This window comes from Arvicanthis niloticus, chromosome 10, assembly GCF_011762505.2.
Source record: "Arvicanthis niloticus isolate mArvNil1 chromosome 10, mArvNil1.pat.X, whole genome shotgun sequence".
NCBI classification, from domain to species: domain Eukaryota; kingdom Metazoa; phylum Chordata; class Mammalia; order Rodentia; family Muridae; genus Arvicanthis; species Arvicanthis niloticus.
The window spans coordinates 40,995,199-41,016,064 of NC_047667.1; the positions used below are offsets into that span (position 1 = coordinate 40,995,199).

A 20,866-nucleotide genomic window follows, 5' to 3' on the forward strand; every position below is an offset into this window, starting at 1 on the left:
GCTTCTGCCCCAGGCATCATGCCTGCCCCTGCTCTGCTGCCTCTGCTCCACCATCATGAACTTGTATCCCTTTGGAACCATAAGCCAAAATAAACCTTTTCTTTCTTAAGTTGCCTCAGTCATGGTGTTTTGTCATAGCAATAGAAAAGGAACTAGTCCAGGATCATCTGACAGACCTTAGTGCTGCAGAATTATTAAGGGCTGATTACTCTGTCTAGGCAGATATAATCAGTCGACTATTCTGCAAGTGTGTCCTTTTCTGGACAGTAATTTGTCTGTAGAAGGAAAGAGGCAATTCTTGTCTAGTGGCTGTCTCACCACAACTGGAGTAACTCCAAAGATGCTCAATTTCTTCTTAGAATTCAATATAGGAAGCTGTCAGGAGCAGACAGGTCTCTAATCAAAATGAACATTAATACAGAAATGTTTGTCACGTCAATTCTGTGGATTTCTGATGTTTTGAAAACCAACTATTCATGTAAGGTAATCTGGACTGTTGTCTGTTAACTCCACTCAGCTATTTCTAAATAAAACATAGAAAACACCCTAACAATAAACTCCAAGCCATGAATTTGCTATAGTCCCTTAACTCACAGGCTGAACAGATGCTCCAATGTTTTGTAGTAGAGGGAGTGTCCAGGTGTTCAGAGGTCTCTATAAATTGGCTAAGTTTTAGAAGCTATGCTTTGTGCTTCCCACAATTATAGTTAACTCAGTCATTCTGGATTTCTGACGGGGTTGAAAACTTATAGCCTCATAGCCGATCCTGGCTATTTACCTTGAGAGAAAAGATTTGAGTGGATGGTCGTCAGCTGACATTCATCCTAAAGCCAGGTTCAGAACTAAATGTTTTAGTTAGGATAGATGACAGAGGTTCTGGTTAGTCAACAAAATGATGGACTGGGTATTAGGACTATCTTGTACCTCACTGATACAAATAGGCATAATTATGCTCTAATTGTATTTTGAGAGAAAAGTTTCATTTTAACAGGAAGGGTGATATGTAGGAGGAGCTAAGGTGGGATGAGTACTGAGAGGAAGAGAAGGAGTAAGGAGAGGAGGAGGAGAAGAAGGAGAGGAGAAGCTAGGTGATGAAAGAGAGAAAGAGGAGGGAGACAGGGAGGCAGATATTCATGTATCTCCACCAGTCAAAGATAGTTGATATATCTAGATTGGGTAGTGGGTTACACCTCTGATTGAGCAATACCAAACTTATAAAGCCTTTGATTAACATTTTAAAAATGTATAAGTGCAAAAAGGAAAAGGAGGCATGGGATAGGGGTTTTCTAAGGGAGGAATGGGGAAAGGGGATGACATCTGAAGTGTATCCAATAAAATATCCAATAAAAAATGAAAAAAAAGAAAAGAAAAGAAAAGGAACTAGTCCAGAAAGCAGATGAAGCCTTCATGCATATAGCAAGGTTATTTTGCAGCCATGGGGAAAGAGAGGCTCCCTGATTTTACAATTTAAAGTGGTATTTTCCACTTTATCAGCTTGCCCTGAACAAGAACATCAAGATGATTTAATTCCAAGATTTACTTTTTATTTGGATAGACCCTGTGTAGACCTGGGAGCCGTCTTGCTTGTGTGTAAATGCTAAGGCCCATGACAGTAGAATGAATTTACTAATGCATTGCAATACTTACCTTCTCATGGACTTAGGAGAGAGGAAATGAAGGTCTAAACCCATTTCTATTTATATCTAGCTGAACCCCTGGCTGGAAAGCCTTTTTTTCATTCTACTGTTTCTAGAACATTATTGTGAACTATGTAAATGGTATTAGTGAATTGGATAATTAACATGTCTTAAAATAACTCCGGAGGCCCAAGACAGTGGCTGAGACACAGTATGGTTCTAGAAACAAAATGCAGGTTTCGCATTCATGATTTGATTGGGAAGTTCCTGGAGACTTGAGAGTTGGTTCTTGTTCCTGTTTATTTGCTAAAATCAAATTTCAGGGCAGTCAAGGTGGCTCAATAGGTAAAGTTGCCATCCATCCACCTCATGACCTGAATTTGGTCCTTAGGTGTCATAGAGTAGATGGAAAGAACTGACTCTTACAAGTTTTATTTTGACCTCCACATATGCACTATGCCCCTCCCACATACGCATGATGCCCCCATGTACACACTATGCCCCTCCCACATAGTCACGATGCCCCTCCCACATACTATGCTCCTCCCACATACGCATGCTGCCCCTCCTACACACAAAATAACTGTAATAAAGAAATCTAAAGACAGAAAACGTTTTCAATTTGAAAAGGAAACTAACAAAACAAAACAGACACTTAAGTATGCTAATGGAACATTTGGAGTCAGGGCTGAGAATGCTTACCGGGAGAGAAAGAAATGTATTGAAAAAATCAGCAAATGTTTCATCCTCCAAAAGAATTATAAGGTTTGTAGAACAGATGATTTCTGCATATGGAGAAAAGAAAACAAAACAGCCCATCATGGGGTTGTATCTGGTGGAGAAAATGAAGCTGATGGACAGATGTGACATGCACAGCAACCTTTAGATCTGACCCCTGTGTCCCTCCTCCAGGGTACTCTCTTCATTGTCTCTTTCTTATCTACTCCTAGATGTGGGGAAACTCACCACCTTATACAACAGACTATTCTATAAATGAAGACATAAAAACCAAGAGGGTTTGTTGTGTTGTTGTTTTTCTTTGTTTTGTTTTCATGTGCACTGTCTTTATCTTCTGTTTGTGGACATTCTGCCCAGTGCACTGTTAACAGGATTCATTTAAATTCCCTTAGGCCAGACAGGACTCCAGCCTTTCAGAACCCCTCCCCTGCCCCCAGCCTTCTGCTCACCTCCATCTCCCTTGCTGGCCTGTTTTCTACCCACTTCTTCTCTTTGGCTGGACCTGCCCCATTAACCAAAGCAACCAGAAATGCTTCCCAGGGTGGTGCCTGGAAGAACTATGTTGCAAGCATGTAACATTAGTGTATCCTGAGTCAGGGTTGTCTGTAGGGTGTGTGTGTGTCTCACATGACACGATTATGTCCACTGTCTTAAATCTGTTGCCTTGCAAAAACAAGGGAAAGGAATTTATGTATATTCCGATAGAATTTCACTTGGTTGGTCTGAGCCCAGCGTTTCAGCTTCCTTGGATACTGACTTGGACTTGTGAGTCATTTGTTCCTCAGCTCAAGTATGATGATTGTTTTGTTCAAAGGAATCACAAGATATGACTGCTAAATATGGGCTGGTGAGATGGCTCAGTGGGTAACGACTCTTACCACCAAGCCTGATCACCTGAGTCAATGGGAGGAGAGAACTCACTCATGCAAGTTATCCTCTGACCAACACGTGTGTGTGTGTGTGTGTGTGTGTGTGTGTGTGTGTGTGTGTGTGTGTGTGCTACACACAGAATAAATGAAAGTTGTAAAATAACAAATACATGTTAAATGTCATACAGTCTAGCATGATGCTAGATGATCCCTTTAAGGTTGTTCCAGTTCACTGTCTAAGCTATTGCTTGCTTGCTTGCTTGATAGATTGATGATTGATTGACTTTTGAAGCAAGGTCTTGCGATCTAGCTCAGGCTGGCCTAGAATTTACTACATAGCCTAAATAATAATAATAATCAGCCAGCCAGGGGTGGTTCATGCCTTTAATCCCAGCACTTGGGAGGCAGAGGCAGGCAAATCTCTGAGTTTGAGGCCAGCCTGGTCTACAGAGTGAGTTGCAGGACAACCAGAGCTACACAGAGAAACCCTGGCTCAAAAACAAACAAACAAATGAGCAAACAGACAACAACAGCAACAACAACAATAACAACAGCAATGAAAAAATAAAACTCACAATAATTCTCCTGCCTCAGCTTCTCAAGCGTTCAGATTATGGGTATGAGCCACTATGCCAGGACTCCTCTATGCTCTGTAGAGGTCAAGTTTTCATGAATAGTGAAGTAATCATTTTATCAATAGCCCAGCCATTTTCTGTCACATCCAAGGTTTATAGTGAAAAAGAGCCAAAGAACAATCTAAATAACCCAGGCTAGGCCCTTGTTTTAGTATATATAGTTAAGCATCTGATGAGGAAAATTAATGTCATTGAAGTGCAATTTTGAAAACATAAGGAAACTGAGAGCCTAAGATGTAGCCCAGCTGTGACAGTCTTGCCTGTTACTCATGAAGTCCTGGGTTCAATCCCTGGCTTTGCATAAATCAGGCATGATGGTGGATGCCTGTAATCCCAACTCCTAGGTAGTAGAGGCAGAAGAAGCAGAAGTTCAAGGTCACCCTCATCTACATAGCAAGTTTGAGGTCAGCTAAGATTACACAAGATCCTAAATAAATAAATAAATAAATACTACAATTTAAAAACAAAATAGCTAAGCATGGTGCAACATGCCTTTAATCCTAGCACTAGGGAGACAGACACAGGAGGATCTCTAAGCCCAAGACCACCCTGGGCTATAGAGTAAGTTTCAGGACACCTAGAGCTATCTAGAGAAACCCTGTCTTAAAACAAACAAACAAACAAAAAAGCACACTGAGTATTGGCCTCTGACATCTTCCCTCATGACTGATGCCAGGCAATGTTTGTCTTTGAATAACAGAAATAGAAACCCAATCAAATATGGCTTGTCTTCTATCTCCAGGCACGACATCAAAGTCACAGGAGCTGTCCCTGAATGGCTTCTCAGCTGCTGTTAAGGTGGAGGGTGGGCAGTTAGCTGTATCTGCTCTGTCAAGGCCTTGGGTCCGCACACTGTCAGAGACTCACCCGCGTTGCTCATGTTGCCATGCTTTTCCTGACACGGATTGGTTAAGAACAGAATGTGAACACACAGTGAGGCCTCTGCAGTGTTCCATCCGGATTCCATTCCATTCTGGTGCAGACCTGAATGTGAAGGTAAGTCTCTCTGAGATCCCCCTGAACAAACTAGACTCGTGTACACATTGGAAACGTCTTTCCAAGTCTGTCTAACATCTCCTACGGTCAGCTGAGGAGTCACATCACTGAACTTGGCCTGTACCCTTCATAAAATGTATATATCCTGGCTATCCAGTCCATATAGACCAGTGGTTCTCAGTCTTTCTAATGCTGTGGCCCTTTAGTATGGTCCTCATGTCGTGGTGACCCCCAGCCATAAGATTATTTTTATTGCTAGTCCATAACTGTAAATTTTCTACTGTTATGAATCATAATACAAACATCCTATATGCAGGCTATCTGATATGCAACCCTTATGAAAGGGTCATTTGACTCCCCAAAGGAGTTATGACCCACAGGTTGAGAACCTGTGACTTAAACCATCTAGTTTCTGATGTTTTGAATTCTCATCTCTGAAAGCTCATCGGGTATTTAGTTTTTATCATCAATTCTTTGTTTCTCTGTCCTTTAAAATTATTGTTTTCTAACACTGTCTTATTCTGATAAGGATTGGATAGTAAGATGAAAGACCATAAGGCCTTTATACATCAGTGACTCAACCAAGAATGTCTCCCAAACTCCTGAGAACAGCATTGTTCAGTATCACACCTAAGAGACATTTCAAGAATGTTAAGGATCTGGTATTGTTGGGAGTTGGAGGCCAGCCTTGTCTACAGCTCCAGGATAGCTGAGGCTACATAGTAAGATCCTGTCTAAACTCCAGGGGAGGGACATCTGGCTTTCACATATCCTCAGGGACACAGGAAGACATATACAACTTTTTTAAAAAAAAGTTGAAAATATAAATTACTGTCTCCAGAAATTTGGGGCATTTTCTTGGAATACCAGATGTTACCAAAGAAACTGGGATCTCCTCTCATAGTCTCATTAATAAAAGAATTTAAGAACAGACACAGGAGGAAAATCAGTGACAATTTTATTAGTGTTTAAAAGAAAAAAAAATCACAGCTCAGGCAAGCAAGAAATCTCAGCATCTGCCTGGAGGAGGGGGATGAAGAGGAGGGGAGAAACCACAGCTTTTTGAGTTAGGCATGGTAGTTCAGCAAATGGGAGGTAGCTCCAGAGGGAGAATGAAAAAACCAAAGGGCCAAAGAAAGCATTCTTGGGCTTTGGCCAGCATCCAAAGGGACAGGAAAGAAGAAGAAAATAAAAAACAAAACAAAACAAAACAAACACAAACAAAACCCACAACTGTACTGTACACTGGTTCTCTGGGAAAGAAAAGTGCATTACCTCATTAAAGGGGAAGTTATTCCTCCTGTGGTTTTAGCACAGCTGAAGGGGAATCAGCCTTCCTGAGGGGTGGTCTCTGCTGGGTGACTGACAAGGGCATCGATGTTAACTGTCTGTTTGCTATAGCTTTGTTAGGACTCTCCCTGGGACCAGACATAGCTAGAACTGGATTCCTTTTGACCAGGAGTCAGTAGCTTTGCTTTAATGGTCTCAAGAAAGCCTAGATCAGGGCTATTGGAATAGTCTCCCTTCTGAAGAGAAAACACTAAAAATAATTTCTAAGAGTGGTTGAAATTAGGGGATGGATATAATCCATTTTCTCCATGAAGACCTGACTCTAAAGACACCAGAGGTTCTGCTGTCTAGGCTGTGGGTCAGTCCTACCCCTACGATCAGCCTCTAGGTAGAAATGCTTAAGAGAAAAGATCTCAAGGAATGTGGAACCAGAGCCCTCTTCTGGCAATCTTGGCGTCTAGCAAAGACCTTTCTACAGTTATTGCTTCAGGGTGCCTGCCTCGCCTGACTGGTTTCTACTCTGTTCTCATTTGTCATTGGCATATTTTTTTCTGGTAATTTTTTCTTTATAATCATAAAGGTTGGGATGAGACCCAGGAGTCTCTATTATTTACAAGTACCCTGGATAATTATTGTCATCAGGCAGATATAGGAAATATTTGGTTTAAAAGTTAAAAAGCTGAGTTTGTATCTGAACTCTGATATTTCCCAGATGTGATTTGTACCAGGTCCTATATGCCATAATTTCCCAAAAATCTGGGCATCTCCTTTACCCCAGTGCACACACTTATCCTGGAAATGACAGTAAGTCATAAGTAAGTATTAGGAAGAGAATTCATAACAAATGTTTGAAAAGATGTCAAAAGCCCTTTGCAGAAGGGAAAACTTATTTTTATTTAAAGTCTGAGTCAAGACTGCAAACTGGGTGGCAGATGGTCTTGATTCTGGTTCTCTTCTAGGATGGTTCATGTTAGCCTTTTGCTTATTCGTCTATCCATTCAACATATATTTACTAAGCACTCCATCTTACAGGAACTTTCCAACCTGTTTTGGATGCACCTCGCCCCCCATCCCCACCAAAGAACAGTCACAAAAACCTCTCATCATAGGTAAACCTCCACAATAATTTTATGGGACCATGCCATTATCCCACACCACACAGAAACTCCATGCTCAGTCACCACCCAAATTATACTTGTGTCGGATCGTTCTCATCTCTGCAGTGCATAATTGCTTCTTACTCTAATTACTTGATTTTGTCTTTGTCAGTTAGCTCCACCTTTCCATAGAAATCAGAGACAGTTTTCAACTATTGCATATTCTCCCAGCATGCCCCGCGACTGTGCCCCTATTGCTAGCACACTACCGTTGAGAAATTGCTACTGGTGTCAACCGTGGCGTCTCTTCTAGAACATGAAATGCTCTAGGTTGTGCCAGTGGTTTCTGGTCTAGGGTAGATGCCCTTGTCCAAACCTTCATTACCCGGTCTAAGAGAGGAAATGAAAGATTGCCTCTGACATCCATAGCATGATGGATTGTTTTTCCCCTTAAAAACTCAAATTATTTTTCACACAAGTTATAAGGGATTAACAGAGACTAAATGACCAAGAGGTTAACACGCATGCGTATAGGGACACTCACCCCTCTAAGTTCATCAGTTGGATTCTCTGCTTTTTTGTGTGTTCACATACCTATTATGAAACAGATCAACACCAAATTTCTGGATGTTTTCACATTTGCTTACGTGTTTTTCCTGACTTCCTCCTGTTTCTTCCCCTTTTAAAAATAGGTAAGTCAATACCAACAGGAGAGCAAGTATCTTTCCAGCTCACGTGAAGATGGTGCCCTCTTGTGGAAGATGAAAAACATTACGCCGTTCTCTTGAAACCTGTAATTAAGATTCACCAGTGCTGTGAAGAGATGCGTGCAGAAAGAGCCTTGTCAGGACCGGAGCGATGGCTCAGTGGTTAAGAACACTTAGTGTTCTTCCAAAGGACCCAAGTTCAGTTCCTAGCACTTTCGTCAGGTAGCTCACAACTCCAGGGGCGCTGATGCCTCTGGTCCCCTCAGGCACACACACACACACACACACACACAATTAAAAATAAAAAAAAAAAAAAATAAAATTTAAAAGAAAGGAAGATCCCTGTTATTCAAGTAGCAAGCCTACCTATTTATCTCACTACTCTATCAGGTTCCAACTAAAATTCTTTGTGGTTTTGACATGGATGACTTTACTTAGAAGTTTTGTGTTAAGAGACACAGCAGAATCTGGAAGCAGTAATCTGCTATAAGAGACGGGGTCGTCCATATCTGAACTTAAAAGTGCTCAATGTTGGACAAGTCTAAGCTGGGTTTTGGTGTCTCCCCCCTTTTAGCTAAAGATATCATCTTAGAACAGCTCTGAGACATGAGATATTAGAGGGTGTGTGAGTGTGTGGTGTGTGTGTGTGAGTGTGTGGTGTGTGTGATGAGACTGAATTACAATTACAATGAAAAGGGTTAATTTGAAATTAAAATAAAATCCAAAATGTTTTTGTGAAGTGCTAGAGTTTGAACCCGGGCTTTGCACATGCTGGGCAAGTGCTCTACCACTGAACTACACACTCAGCACTCCCCTTCCTTGTTAAATAGCTCCCTGTATAGCTCACATTGTTTGTGTTACACACTCAGCACTCCCCTTCCTTGTTAAATAGCTCCCTGTATAGCTCACATTGTTTGTGTTACACACTCAGCACCCCCCTTCCTCGTTAAATAGCTCCCTGTATAGCTCACATTGTTTTCGTTGTTGCTGCTTTGGGCCTAGGTTTGATTTAGCATGGGTTGCTCTTGATCTCCTGATTCTCTTTCTCTCACTTTCCCAAGTGCTAGGATTACAGGTGTGGACCACCATGCTGTGCAGTCCAGGCTGCCCTCCATTTCGGAATCATCTTGCCTCTGCCTCCCAAGTGCTGGAACTACAAGGACCTACCTTCATGTCTGGCTCCAAAATGCACTCTTCATTAAAAAAAAATGGGGGGGGGGGGTGATGTCTGAGTGGGAGAGAAATAAGAGTTGTGCTACACCAACAGGAAAATGTGTGGAAGAAAAGTGGGTTCTGACCCTAGCACCCCAACCTCAAGACACCCATGAAAGCGCTGGGCTCAAAGACCGAATGAAAACCTGAAAAGACACACATGGTGTGGAGGAGAAGCAAGAGGCTGGGATTGTGGCAGATAGGCAAAGGCAGAGCCCTCTTAGGAGACTCTAGTGCCCCAGGGGACCCAGGACTAGTTGGAAGCATGGAAGTGGAGCGTAAGGGAGCCAGAGGCATCCCTTCCTTCCATATCCAGGCCCTCTGTCCTTCATTCCAGAGGAACATTTTGGTTTAACCATCCTATGCAGAACGAGCCACTGTGGATTGTTGGCCATGAGCAGAGGTCTGAGCACATGCAAAGATGTGGCCGAATGCATCTAAGTGGTTCTGGAAATCACCTCTCCTCTTTAGCCGGGGTTCAGACTTTTCGTAAGCTCCCCCGCTTCCAAACCAGAGGATGAGGGTTCCTGACCACCAGATAATAACTTACTCCTGACACGCCTTGCCTTCTGAACAAGAAAATTAGCAAAATGGGTCAGAAGCAGAGGACATATCTACTTCTAGAAACTAAATCAATCGATCAATTACTAATCAATAATAAATAGAATGACCCTTTGGAGCCTTACTCCAAGCCCACTTTGTCCTAACTGGATATTTTATCCTCCATCTGGAGTGAAGAACATTCTTCCTACCAAGGCTCCCCGGCGGCTTAGCTGAACTGGAACTTTACTCCCTGGTACCCAGATATGGCATTAGGGAATGTAGCACTTAGTTGCTCTGGCCCTTTGGTAACATTTCTCATCAGAATCATTGTGAGACAGAATAAGCAAGCCAGTAGACTTTATTATCCATGGGAACCAGAGTGGCCTGGGGAAGCCAAGTCTACTGTCTGGAAACTTACTGAGATGAGTCCAGACAATGGGCTGAGAGGCTGAGGAGGAGAACATGATCATACTTGGGGAGGCCCCGTGGCCTTCTCCCGTGTGTAGGGGCTCACTGCATTCTACCAGACCCTGTAGAGGAAGGCGCAGTTCACAAGGGTTCCGACTTTCAGTCAGACAAATCACAAAGTGGTCAGAGGAACAAACCAGGAGCCGTCCTGAACTTCACATAGCCAAGAAATCAGCCTGGACTTGGAATAAGCATCACAGAAGTCAAGGACAAGAAAGGATGAGGGGATGGTTATTATGATGGCTGAATTACAATATGCTAAGTGTGATTTCTGGCTAATATTCTATACAATAGAGTAAAAAAAATAGTTCTCAAAAGTTCCAAAGGCAGGATTTACTAAATTCATTATGTTCTCATGGGAGGGATGTGAAGGGCACAGGGGAGGGGTACAAAGAGGTTCAGGCCAAGCAGGTGCTGCGGTTGGAGGTGAGGATTGGAGAGGCTTGCAGAGGGCTAAGAGAGGGAAGGTCATAGCTGTGTGATCTCATTCATTCAACATTCTTCTGCACTCTTCAGCAAATTAGATGAAAAGAAGCCAGAGCAGAGAGAAGCCCATCCCACCATAGTCTGCTGTCTATGGGGCACCTCTGAAGGACGACTGATCCTCTTGACAAGCTCCCATCTCATGGCTTGGCATCCAGATGTCCTTGGAACATGCAGGCAATAGGAAATCACTTGGGCATGTCCAGGTTCAGGTATCAACACCAAGGTAATGATACCACAAAATGGATAAACCGTGGGCCAAGATCATCAAGAAGGCACCGAAGGCCACATGCCAGCAGAAGAAAGTGGTGGCAAACGCCATGTCGTTCTTGTCGTCATCCAACCATTTATAGCCAGAGATTGGTTTGTATAGCATGAAGCCTATCTGCATCAGCCAGGAGCCTGTGACAACGTACAGAAAGGCCTTCAGCATCCAGATCAGCAGCACATTAGGAGCCCACAGCTCTATAGTCCCCACCAGGGTCAGCAGGAACATGGCCTGGATGAGCAGCATGTGAGTCTGCAGCTCCACTCCTTCTGTGTCCTGCATATGAGACACCATCAGGGGCAAGAACAGATACATGCTCAACGCTTGGGCGCCTTGCTCCAGAACAACACACCTCTTGGGCAGCAGGTTCTGGCTGACCACATCTGCACACCCACTCAGAAAGAAGGACATGTAGAGAGTGAGATGCTGCCACTGTTTGCGGTACATGAAGTCTCTGAGGTGATGCCTCTTGGTAATGAGTACCAACTGCCAATGGATGCTGTTCAACTCTTGGGCAACTAAAATGCAAGAACTCAGTATCTTCAGAAAGCCGATGTAATACATTTGCCGTAACCTTGCCCATCTTCCTTTGCTCCAAGGACGGAGTGGTGGATATTGGACAGGAGAGTTGCATATCACAGCCCTGGAGAGAAGTGCTGCATGATAAAGTCCATAGAGGAATAAGGACAGGCCAGGAAACAGATGACCCTCAAACCCTCCCATGGATCCCTAGGTAGATGTGATCAAAGGCAGAAGCAACAAAAAATGGCCATTCACCCAGGGCTCTAGAACATGGCAGGAACCTCCTAAAGCTTGCTTATAACTCCTACCCATCCCACTGCATCTACTTGCAGAAGGGAAATGGTTTTGGAGGAAACCCAAACGTAGGGTGGGGTGGGTGTCATGGTTTCCGTTCTGGTCTTCTGCTCTGGTTCATTGATAACCAGCTACCCATTGGCAAACCATGAAATCAGCATGTCTTCAACACAATGCTTGGCTATCAGCTGTTCTTACATCCCATAACTTGGGCCCCTTGTCTCTCTGCCCATCTGTTCTTGGTCCTTTTGCTACTTTCCTTACTTTCTTCCTGTCTTGGTCTATTCGGGATGCAAAATACTATTAATGATACCGATTATTAGACCTTGGGGCTTATAAACAGAAAATATTTAATTTCTAGAGGTTGGATGTTCAAAATGAAGATGCTTGAAGATTCAGTATCTGGGGAGACATGTTTTCCCACAAACAGGACTTTCTCACTGTGTTTGCACATCTTCTAAGCAGAAAGCTTGCTCTCTGGGCCTCTTCAACTGGGGTGCCTATACCATTTATAAAGGTTTTGCTCTTAAGACCTAATTACCTCCCCAGAGGCCATCATGGTTTACAGAGTGAGTTCCAGGACAGCCAGGGCTACACAGAGAAACCCTAAAGACAGAGAGAGAGAAAGAAGAGAGAGAGAGAGAGAGAGAGAGAGAGAGAGAGAGAGAGAGAGAGAGACAGAGAGAGAGAGGGAGAGAGAGAGAGAGAGAGAGAGAGAGAGAGAGAGAGAGAGAGAGAGAGAGAGAGAGAGAGAACCTATTTTATTTGGTAATCATTGCTGATATGAAGGAAAACCATAATTTTGTATTGATCTTCATGTTAACTTTCTTGTTGGATTGCCATTGTTCTAATTGTCAATGATTTAATATAATCATACCATCTTCACATTATCTTACTTCCTAATACCATCATCTTGTATTAATACATGGAATTTTTAAAAAAAAACGTTTTATTAGTCCAGATTAGTTGTAAATAGTAACAGGTTTCTCTTTTTTTCTTTTTTTTTTTTTTTTTTGTTTTTTTTTTTGTTTTTGTTTTTTTTGTTTTTCGAGACAGGGTTTCTCTGTGTAGTCCTGGCTGTCCTGGAACTTACTCTGTAGACCAGGCTGGCCTCGAACTCATAAATCCGGCTGCTTCTGCCTCCCAAGTGCTGGGATTAAAGGCGTGCGCCACCACCGCCCGGCAACAGGTTTCATTATAACATCTTCATACATGCACATAAGATTTCAATCATGTTAATTCCCATTACTCTCTTCTGGCCTCCTCTCACTTGAGTTAAGAATTGGAAGAGCAACCAGTGCCCTTAACCGCTGAGCCATCTCACCAGCCCCACAACACATGAATTTTAAAAGACACAAACTTCTGATCCTGACATCTCTAAACTCATAGAACGTAAAGAACTCAGAGAAAGCGTACAATACAATATAGTTCCTTGAGATTCCTTACTGAGGGCTGAGGCCGTTGTTCAGTGGACAGAATGCTTTCGTAGCACACATGAAACCCTTTAAGGCAGTAACAGTGAGTTTGCTGTGAAACATTTTCTCTTGTAAAGTAAAAACTTATTTAGAATTTGGTGGTCATGTTACCCTTCATGACAGCCAAGCAAATACAAGGGTTGTCTCAAAACATGTTTTCCTTTCCAAAGAACTCCCTAGTTGCTTCCTCTACTTTATCCTCGATTATATTCTTTGTTTGGGCATCAACAACTCTGTATTATTAAAATACCTCTCAATTCAAATATCCCCTTTTATTCCTACCTCTTCTGTAGCCAGATGAGCTTTGAGGAAGGAAAGCTAATTATGCCAGAGCCTGATTTGAACTCTTCAGTGGCCTTTTGAACTTAGCTGTGGCTTCACAGGCCAGATCCACACTTGAATAACCGTTTTCAAGGGCACCTGGTGATTTGGCCTGGTCTCATTTCCAGTTGCTTTCCATGTGTGTCTGAAGCTCTAGGTTGGTTTGTTTATTTCTGTCCCGGACTCATTCTGCATCTGGGAAGCTCTGCTTCCTTATCTGTCCTTCAAGGCTCAGCTTAAACTTGGCTTCCTCCCAGCTGGACAGGGCATTTCTCTGTGCAAACTGTAGATGTCTATAGCACTGCCTTTGTCTCACCGTTTCATACCTGTTTATTTCCTGGGAAATCCTTAGCATGTGTTTATCCTCTCGGGCTCTTTAGAATCCAGTGTCAGCCTGGAGGTTGTGAATGACGAATAAGTAAATTATCAGGTGTCATAAAACACCTCATAATGAAGTTATAAAGACAAGTCAAATACATGCACATGTAACTGAGGCAGAGAAGCCTGATAGCAGCAGTCCTGAAACACTGAGACTTAAACATTGAGACTCTGCTGACTTCCCTTGGCACTGCCTAAGCAAACGCTTTATTCAGGAGAAAAATTCTGTTCCATAGAAGTGAGTTCTTTTTGCAGAAGAGACAATTTGTCAAGCTGTTCTTTCATCTGCTGTAGTTCTTCCATGGGGCCAACCACTTATCTATGTTCCAGGGCAGTGTGGCGCTATTTCAGTCATCCCTACTGTTTTTGTTTGTTTGTTTGTTTGTTTTTGTTTTTGGATTTCTTTCATTTATTCAATACACATGTCTGCTAGGTCTTAGGGTCCTGTCAATGCTTAGGCAAGATGTGGAGCACCAAACAAGAGTCTTTGCTTCCATAAAGTACATGATCTTGTAAAAGGTACAACACTCAACAATCATTTACTTATTCTTCCATAATTTTTTTTTTTTTGGATATTTTACTTACATTTCAGATGCCATCCCCTTTCCCCATTTCCCCTCCCTAGAAAACCCCTATCCCATGCCCCCTTCTCCCTTTTGCCTTTATAAATTTTTTTAAAATGTTAATCAAAGGCTTTATAAGTTTGGTAATACTCAATCAGAAGTGTAACCCAATACTCAACCTAGATACATCAACTATCTTTGCTGGTGGAGACACGTAAACATCTGCCTCCATGCCCCCTCCTCTTTCTCTCTCTCATCACCTAGCTTCTCTCCTTCTTCTCCTCTCCTTACTCCTCCTCCTCTTCTCGGTACTCCTTCCCCCTTAGCTCCTCCTACATAACACCCTTCCTGTTAAAATAAAACTTTTCTCTCTAAATACAATTAGAGCATAATTATGCCTATTTGTATCAGTGAGGTACAAAATAGTCCTAATAACCCAGTCCATCATTTTGTTGACTAACCAGAACCTCTGTCATCTCTCCTAACACACTTAGTTCTGAACCTGGCTTTTTTCTTGGCTTTAGAATGAACATCAGCTGAAAACCATCCACTCAGATCTTTTCTCTCAAAGTGAATAGCCAGGATTGGCTATGAGACTATAGGTTTTCAACCCCATCAGAAATCCAGAATGACTGAGTTAACTGAAATTATAGGAAGCACAAAACATAGCTTCTAAAACTTAGCCAATTTATAGAGACTGCTGAACACCTGGACAGTCCCTATACTACAGAACATTGGAGCATTAAATCTTCAGCCCTCTGGCCCAGAATCACCCGACAGACCTTAGTGATGCAGAATTATTAAGGGCTGATTACTCTGTCTAGGCAGATACAATCAGTCGACTATTCTACAAGTGTGTCCCTCTCTGGACAGTAACTTGTCTGTAGATGGAAAGAGGCAATTCTTGCCTAGTGGCTGTCTCCCCACAGCTGGAGTAACTCCAAAGATGCTCAATTTCTTCTTAGAATCCAAGACAGGAAGCTGTCAGGAGCAAACAGGTCTCTAATCAAAATGAACATTAATACAGAAATGTTTGTAACGTCAATTGTAGACTTCTGATGCTTTGAAAACAAACTATCCATGTAAGGCTGAAGACCCCCATACTCGGGAGACCCTTCCTCAAGCCTCCGGATCGCGACCACCCAAAAATCACAAGAAACCATACCTGGATGCAATCAGCAGAGGTTTATTAGGGGAGGAGCCGGCAGTCAAAAACGACAAGCTCTTTAGCTCCAAGAGCAGGGTTTTTGGCCACGTGTGGTGGGTTAAAGGGTCTTTTATAGCATGGGGTGGGGGGAGGAAGGCATTTTCGCGCGCTTACACATGATTGGTTGTTTTACAAATTTTGAACATAGCACTGGGAAGACCAAGGGAGGGGTAACCAAGAACAGTAGAACATTTCAGAGAATCTAGCCCAAATGATAGCATCTTTATCTGTAGTCAGGAATGCCTTCCTGCCTTGGGCGAGGCTTGGGGAATGTAATCCAGCAAGTGTCCTTCACCTGGAACGTGAAGACCTGAAATCTTATTTTCAGTTCCGAATTCTGTAAGGCGAAAAATCTACACATATTTCATAAAATGGCCTTTATAATTTTTCACTCTACAAGGCAATCTGGGCTATTGTCTGTTAACTCCTCTCAGCTATTTCTAAGTAAAACATAGAAAACACACTAACAATAAACTCAAAGCCATGAATTTTCTATAGTCCCTTAACTCACAGGCTAACCATCTCAAATCAGTTTAAAAAGTTAAAGAAGGACTGGGTCTAAGCCTTGTATTCCCAAATGTGTTATACAGGCACAATGCCCATGAGAGTATCAATATTCATCTCACTTTTATATCAATAAGAAGCTTGTACCAATGAAAACCTTAAATTTGAAATCAAAGTAAATTTTGTACTATTTAAGAAATTATAACTTCATCTTGATAATAATTATACAGATTTCTACCAATAGGTTATGGCTATGTAATAAATCCTAGCTAATCCTCCCTGTTCCAACAAAACCACTACTTTTCCCTAGAAAGACAGTCCAATATTAACCACCTTAGTCCCCAAGCCCAGGGAATAGGGGCACTGACTCTTCATTAACTTCTTTAAGCTGATTATGGGCGTTGAGATATTAGAAGAGGGGTGGGGGGGGGGGGGAAGAGTAAATTGATAAGCCTCTGACGCTGTGTCTTCACTGCATCCAAATGGAATTCCAGGACATCGTAGGTCTGAGCAGGTCTGCCCAGTTTGCCTGATGAGTAGATACACCAAGGCTGTATATTCTGCAATATACAATTCTCACAAGTTTAGTTGCTAATTAATCAAATCGACCTGGTGGTGGCAGCGGAGGCAGCATTGGTGGCAGGCAGCGTTGGTGGCAGGCAGCGCTGGTGGTGGTGTTGGTAGCGTGCATTCCTCAATACCCACCCCAATGTTTGGAGTTCCCAAATGAAATGCACACACACGCAGCCTTACATTTTAATATGCCTTAAACAGCTCAGTGGCTGGGCCACTTCTTAAGCTCCACTTAGCTAACACCTCCCCTCCAATATTCGTGAGTTATTACTTACTAAAAATCGATATTCCATCTTTGCTGCCCTAGACCCAATCGGGGGCTACCAGGGGCTGCTCTTCTCCTGCTCTTACATGTTTGGTATGCTCAGGCCTGATTCTTACTCATTTCTCGCCATGGCGGTTCTCTCTCCTCCTCTTCTTCCTCCATTCCTTGCCTGGAAATCCTAAAAGTCCCGCCTCCGTCTCCTTGCCCAGCCATTGGCTGCCAGCAACTTTATTTACCAATCAAAACAAACTGGGGGTAGGGACCCTACCGGAAGAGGGGCAGGTAGAATCACAGACCTACTGAAGCCAAACCTGCATTTCACCAAGTTGTCTGGTTGACTCAGGCTCGTAATTAATTTGAAAAGTCTTGATTTAAATTTTATGGTGGTGGTGTAGTCAGAATACACAAGTGTGATTAATTCTGATGGGAGGAGTCCGGATAATCTTACAAAGCAGTTGACATGTGCTGTGACACTGGAGTTGAATAGATGGGCATCCGGTAAGGAAGTGTAGGAGATTTCTGGTGGTAAGAATTGTTGAGGGAGAGTGCAGGGGCAAGAGATCACATTGGCAGAATTGGACAAAATATTTTCAAGAGTTCCCACATTTCTCTATGGCATAGATAGCCCTGCCCAATAGGTAGGTCTCATATATCCTTGGCACCGACCAGTGTGATGAATCCCTCTGGGCCCTTGTCACCTGACTTCCTCACTAGTTGCTGATTAGTGCATGGATGAGAAGCCTCCCAGCTCCTCACCCTCAGTGACCCCTCAGGGATAAGGGGCTAATGTTTGCAATCAGCAAAGGGTACCGAGTCTCAGATCTCTTGCCAGGCCATCTGGTCCCTGGCAGCAACTCTGAAGATGTGGTAAGATGTGGGTACAGGCTCCACGTGGATTCCAGGCAGCCCAAATTGCCTATGGGAAGGAGGTTTCCTCCCATGAAGATCATAAGGGAAACTGGCTCTAGAGAAAGTGGAAAAGTAGTTAAAAGATATGAAAGGGAATTCTTGCCTGGGCTCACGTGCCTCTTCCAAACCCGGCAGCCTAGAGTTCTGGCATCGCCTAGGCAATTTTGGGACGGTCTTCCATTTTTCTCTTTTTCAGAGTGCTTGCATTCCCTTTGAATTCACTAATTCACTTATGAGTGTCAAAATTAAAACATTCTTCTTAGGGGCTTGGTTTCCATCTAGATCACACCGCACTGTTTGTACTGAGAAGTCCATACTGGTACCTCTGGGGGGAATGTCTGTTGGCTAATGATATGTTGTTGTCTATTGGCTAATGATATGTTGGTTATTTATTAGCCATCTAGTGAGCAAATATATCACTTTTCTTTATAAATATTAGAAAAAAACACCTACTATAGTGTTTGGAAACAGTATGTTCTGGCCAAGTGTTGTGATGTGTATTTTTGGGAGAGTCTGATATTTGTTAATAAAGAAACAATGGGAAGTTCCACAATAAAGTATATCATTAACAATTTTAACATTTCACAAAGCTAAACACTATAATTTTTTTTCATTTGTTTTACACAAATCAATGAGTTAATGCATTTTGGATGACTTTGGCTAGAAAGTTTCCACTGGCTTGGGAAATTTTTGTTGTTGTTCTTTTTTTTATTTTTTGTGTTTCAAGACAGGGTTTCTTTGTGTAGCCCTGGCTGTCCTGGAACTCACTCTCTAGACTGTCTCAGACTCGGAGATCCACTTGTCCCCGAAGTCTGAGTGCTGAGCCTAAAAGGTATGTGCCACCATTGCCCTTGGAGAATTTTTTTTTTTTTCAAAGCAAACATTTACTAATTTAACAAGACTTCTAGAGAAAACACACCCTCTGAGCTGTCTGATCTGGAGGAAGTAGTGATTAAGAGCCAGGTTATTTCTAGTTTTTCTCTCAGCTAGTCTTACTGACCTTTGTCCTCAGACTAGCAAGCATCAGTTTCAAGATGCCAGCGACACTTCTCAATACCACACTCTTACAACTTTATTTTACATATGTGTATCTGTCTTTCTGTAGATGCATTTTTCTCCGTATTCCTCATATATAGGATGGGGAAAAGCCTCATACAGAAGAAGCTCTTTAGCAAAATACCTCTGCAAGTTATCTGACAGAGTCTCCATTTTACACCTGCTCCTTTTACACCACCACCAAGGGAAATCACACAAGTGACCAGGTGAGGCCCTTCCCTGCCACAATATGCTGGGTTATCATAATACTGGATAAATGAAAATTATTTTGAATGAACTAGATTTAAAATTAGAATCTTGCATAGTATACCACAGTTGACAAGGAGCTCGTGTGGAGTCTGTCCAGTCTGATCTTCATAGCATATGTGAAGGATGCTCCCTCTCCAAAGCAGCTGAAGAGACTGAGTCTGAGCTCAAGTATCAGAGGCTTCCCTTATTTGGATTGTTCCATTTCATGATTGGGGAGTGTCTTTTCCATCACGAGTGTTATGCTAGCTCACCCTCCTTGTGGATTAGCTGTTACGGGGTGAATAACATATATAATAATTATATAATTGTATGGTCACAGACCGAAGTCTCCAGTACCACAGAAGATAATCTTACTTGGAAGAGATTGTTGCAGATATGATTGTCTAAGTGGAGGCCCTATTAGGGTAGGGCAGGGACTTGATCCAATATAACTGCTGTCCTTATTAAAGGAGAAGATTTAGACATACATCCAGAACACAGGGACCAGCACACAAACAATCCCAGTGATATTTCCATGGCCTTCAGTAAGGTGTGCCAGTACCCTGCTCACCCTGCTTGCTTAATTAGGCTCTAACTTCCTGTTGTTTAAGCCACTTGGTCTTTTGTATCTTAATCAGCACCCCTAGCAAACTCAGGGGTCGGAGCTGTGTAGTCAACCAGGAACCCATCGGCACTGAGGATGCACCGTCCTCTGTTTCTGCAAGCATCCCCTAAGTTTCACCAAACTAGCGTTGGACTTTTCATTGATATCTTGGTAGGGGTTGTGCACCGCCTAAGCATGAATTTGGAGAAACTCCAGATTCTCCCAGAGGCCTCCTTTGTTTGGTCCTCGGTTCCCCCTCTTTGATATTGCTGTTTCCAAGGATGACTCTGAACTTCTGATCCTCCTGCCTCCACCTCCACACTTCTGGAATTATTGGTGTGCACCACTGTGCTAGATTTTTTTTTTTTTTTTTTTTTTTTTTTTTTTTTTTGTGGTGCTGAGGATGGAACCAGGGCTTTGTGTATGCTGGGTAAGCAAAATACCAGCTGAGCTATATCCAAAGCCGCTCATTTCATTTTCTACCTTGAACTAGCAGAGAGCAGCTTCCTTGTCTTGTGTGAACACATGGGTTTGTTTAGTCTTTCTCATGCTGACAGGCCCATACTTCCAAATCCAGCTTTTATATAGGAATCGTGTTCCCATTCACTGAGACTGGACCTCCTATCCACCAGCATTAAATGTCCACAGGTGGGTCCATTCCCACCTGGTTTGCCCCAGAATCAACCCAGAAGATTGACATCCAATTATCAGTAGTATTTAATATTTTATCCCAGGAGAATTGGGGTTTTGATTTTGACTAAAAAACAAATCTGCCCACCATCTTTTTTTTTTTTTTTTTTTTTTTTAGTCCAGCTTGTGTTTTCCTGAAGGACGCGGGAGGTGGCAGGTTAGATTGATCAGCATAGGTCCTTAGAATGGGAATGAAAGGGGTCCTTGTTTTCTAGGGAGGATGGAATGTTTGGGTTAGGATAGGTTTCACATTTATATGGGCCTCTTCTTCCTTCTCAGGGCAGGGTCTGTGGGTGAATCAAAGTCTGGAGAGAGCTGCTTGGTGGGGGGGTGA

General features: G+C 42.7%; 2 protein-coding genes across 4 annotated transcripts in view; both read right to left on the reverse strand.

Annotated features, from left to right (window-relative positions):
• Positions 1-4,846, reverse strand: part of Rgsl1 (regulator of G protein signaling like 1) — a 59,749-nt gene extending 54,903 nt beyond the window's left edge. For 2 of the 3 annotated variants that reach the window (XR_013112876.1, XM_034513482.2), the window contains exons 1-2: positions 4,747-4,846; positions 2,340-2,422 (exon numbers count right to left, since the gene is read on the reverse strand). Coding sequence is in view for 1 of the 3 variants with exons in the window: in XM_034513482.2 (XP_034369373.2) it covers positions 2,340-2,422; positions 4,747-4,846 (183 nt within the window). In the remaining 2 variants the exon portion in view is untranslated. Of the gene's footprint in view, positions 1-2,339; positions 2,423-4,139; positions 4,221-4,746 lie in introns of those variants that run through there. The other variant, XR_013112877.1, reaches the window with a different exon arrangement.
• A 5,732-nt stretch (positions 4,847-10,578) lies between these two features.
• Positions 10,579-11,932, reverse strand: LOC117716163 (transmembrane epididymal protein 1A-like). The gene has a single exon (XM_034513103.2). The coding sequence runs from the start codon at positions 11,664-11,666 to the stop codon at positions 10,884-10,886; it is 783 nt and encodes a 260-aa protein (XP_034368994.1). The 5' UTR covers positions 11,667-11,932; the 3' UTR covers positions 10,579-10,883.
• Between the last annotated feature and the right edge of the window lie 8,934 nt (positions 11,933-20,866).